This window comes from Daucus carota, chromosome 2 (assembly GCF_001625215.2).
Source record: "Daucus carota subsp. sativus chromosome 2, DH1 v3.0, whole genome shotgun sequence".
Lineage (NCBI taxonomy): Eukaryota > Viridiplantae > Streptophyta > Magnoliopsida > Apiales > Apiaceae > Daucus > Daucus carota.
This window is the reverse complement of record NC_030382.2, coordinates 2,018,841-2,021,967: the sequence shown is the minus strand read 5'-3', so window position 1 is coordinate 2,021,967 and position 3,127 is coordinate 2,018,841. Positions and strand designations below refer to the sequence as shown.

Here is a 3,127-nt window from a genome sequence, read left to right as displayed (position 1 = left end):
AAAATCACAAAGTGAGGGTAGTGGTGAGTGAGTGTCAACCCAAAGAAAAATCACAAAGTGAGGGTAGTGGTGAGTGGGTGTCAACCCAACTCCCGCATCGTAAAGATAAAACAGATTTGTCTTCAAAATAAGTATCCAAACTAGTCCATTAGCATGAGTTCTTTTGATACGAGAAGCCAAAAACAAATCCTTGCATGTGGGCTCCGCCACAGCTAGAGCCAATGATATCAGACGAAGGCGGTTGTCAGGTACTTATCGCAAAACATTAAGTGGTTGTGTCTCTTTTCAATTTTGTTGGCCGGCCATGAATAAAATCGAGGAATTTATTCTTTTAAAATTCATTCAAAATTATAAAATATGAACTAAAAATTGATCTTTTTCAATTCCTACAAGTTTTAAGTATATGAAATTTATGCATCATAATATTCTATATTAAAATAAAATGTTATATTATGTAGGCAAATAATTAATGATATATAGTAATGTGAAAAATGGTTCCTGCCGTCCTCTCCGCATATATATAGACATACACACATATATATCCCCTTTGGATTTATTTAGGAATAAATTCCTTAATTTGGTTGGAAGTTGAACATTCTACATGCTCATGCTTATAAAGATGTATAAAAAGATAATATGAAATTCGTATACAACATAGAAAAATGGTCCTAACACATCGACAATCAAACAGGGTAAAGTAAAGAAGGGGTGCAAATCATTAGTACAAGAATACTTTAATTTCTCTTCCTCTTGTTTGTCTTGCACAACCTTTCCATGAAATCGACACCCTCACCTAAGGTTGCCTTCTTTCCTTCTTTGAAATTCCACAACTCGGGAACGGGATATCTTCCACTTGAATTGTACTCGTTTAATTCTGTTAGTGCCTTCACCACCGAGTTATACACTTCATCACCCCACTCACTCTTTATGATCACCAGGCTTTCATCTTCGTCATTGATAACTCTCTAACATGTCACATGAAATCAAAACATACAATAAGGAAATAGAGAGAGAGAGAGAGAGAGAGATCGTGAGCAAGGAAACGAGAATATATAGAGTGGTCTAGAAACTGTCCGGTTACAAACTACTACAATGTCAGGGAGAATACAAGTCATTAATCACAGTGATGCATGAGTGACTGTAAAAAGATATGGTCTGCGTAAAAGGGAGAAGCTATGACTTTCGAGTTGACAAGTAAATTTATCTACAGAAGGCTTACCTTGCTATCTTCACCAAATGTTATGACCTTAAAGGGGTACCAGTTTGGATCCCGAAGTTTCTCCTCTAGCACGGATGAAAATTCCATTGCTTTCAATTCAACTTCGGCAGGAGGATACTTTTTCTTTGCAGCAGCAAATATGGGTTTGAGGTTAAAGTCTCCCATCAGCTTGACACCAGTATAGGCCCTCATGTTAGTCCGCCTATCCTTCAAAACCTATTGAAACAATAAAATGATCACCTTTGGTGGACACTATCAAAACAATACATATTTTTCAGTTCCTATTTTCCCGAACTAGAAATTGCAGACATTTGCTTATATATAATTGTTATCAACAAAAGATAATTGCTATTGAGTGTGCATGGTTTGTAGTATAGGGAGAGTCAGGTTATCATGAATGACTTGGCTAAAGTATGCAGGCTGAACTTTTACGGCCTTGAATGGCTCATAATTTACGCAAATAGATATTCATAACAAAAGAGATTAAATATTTCAGTTCATTTTCCTATGTGTGGACAATGAAATTATTACTCGAGCAAGACATGTAAAGAAAACTCAGATTCATTGACAGTGAAGTCCATATTAAAATGTAAGACAACCAAACAACTCACATTTATTAGCTTTTTTCGAGCATCTTCTAACTGGTCATTGTTGTTCCTCTCCTTTACAAGTAGAGCTTGATATGAATCTTGAAGGCTTTCAAAATCTTCATCCTTCTCCTTCAGTTTTTCTTCCGTCTCCTTCAGTTTTTCTTCCAAGGACTCCATCTTTTTCTTCATTTCCTCCACATCCTCACCATGATTATTTGGTCTCAATACACTATCAACAGCAGCACCCCCACCATTAGCAGCCACAACACCTGCATCACCAGCACTAACAACACCAGCAAGCACACCATCACCCTGCGGTCCTCTTTCCAAGTTGTGCTCCATTTTAATCTGTGCATGCCATAACATTAAGCTCGTACCTCAGTTATCCAGGTAAAATTATTGGGGTGTGTATGAAATTTCAAATCAATTAATTTTCACTTTATATTAAATTAAACTAATTTGTATAAATAAAATGAACTTAAAATACAAGTAATAAAAAGAAATATACTAATTGTAAACTCCTTTTGAATATCTTGTAAAAAAACCAACACAGCATATTGTTTATAAATTTGGGCCCTTATTGGCCCGGGATCTCAGCCCCCTCTGATAGTGCAGTGATAATTGTATATATAGTTAAGCATCCACGTCCCAAATATAGATGTACATTTGATTATGCAAATACTATTATATATTTATATTTACTGCACGAACTATATCAGTTTATAGCAAGACAAATAAACAAAAGAAAAATCACAAATTAGTAAGATGAAATATAACAAGAAAGCTACTGAAGGAGTGAATTTATGTTGCGCAAAATAGCTTCATCTCGACATCAAAGCGCATATATTTTTAAGTTTTATTCAAACAAATGAAGAGAAGTACCATTATTTCATATAACATATAATACATAAATTTTTAAATTTTATCCACATAAATGAAGAGAAATATTAAGATTTCTTACAACATATATGATACATAGAAAAACTCACGTATATACGTGGAAAATAGCCGCTCTTGTAGTAGTGTATGTTTCACTTCACCCTTGAGAAGTATTCAAATATCCAAAATGATATACCTTACAAAATGGAAAGGGAGAGAGAGAGAGACAGAGAGAAAGCAAAAATCAAGCTTGCAATCTGGAAATGGAGGTGTCAAAACCAAATGATAACAATGATTTACATGCTCCAATATAAAGGCCTGTAGAAAGAATAAAATATACTATAGAATCTTAAATTTAGGTGTAATATCTTTACTTTTATTAATTATTATAAGATATGTATTGTATTGATCTTTGTTGTTACCTTTTGCAAACATATAT

The 3,127-nt window shown here is 34.2% G+C and overlaps 1 protein-coding gene across 1 annotated transcript; it reads right to left on the bottom strand.

Moving 5' to 3' along the window:
- Positions 1–734: 734 nt before the first annotated feature.
- On the bottom strand, positions 735–2,151 carry LOC108203434 (factor of DNA methylation 4-like). The gene is made up of 3 exons (XM_017372358.2): positions 1,831–2,151; positions 1,220–1,435; positions 735–965 (listed from the first exon to the last, which is right to left on the bottom strand). The coding sequence occupies exons 1-3, from the start codon at positions 2,149–2,151 to the stop codon at positions 735–737; spliced, it is 768 nt and encodes a 255-aa protein (XP_017227847.2).
- Positions 2,152–3,127: the final 976 nt, after the last annotated feature.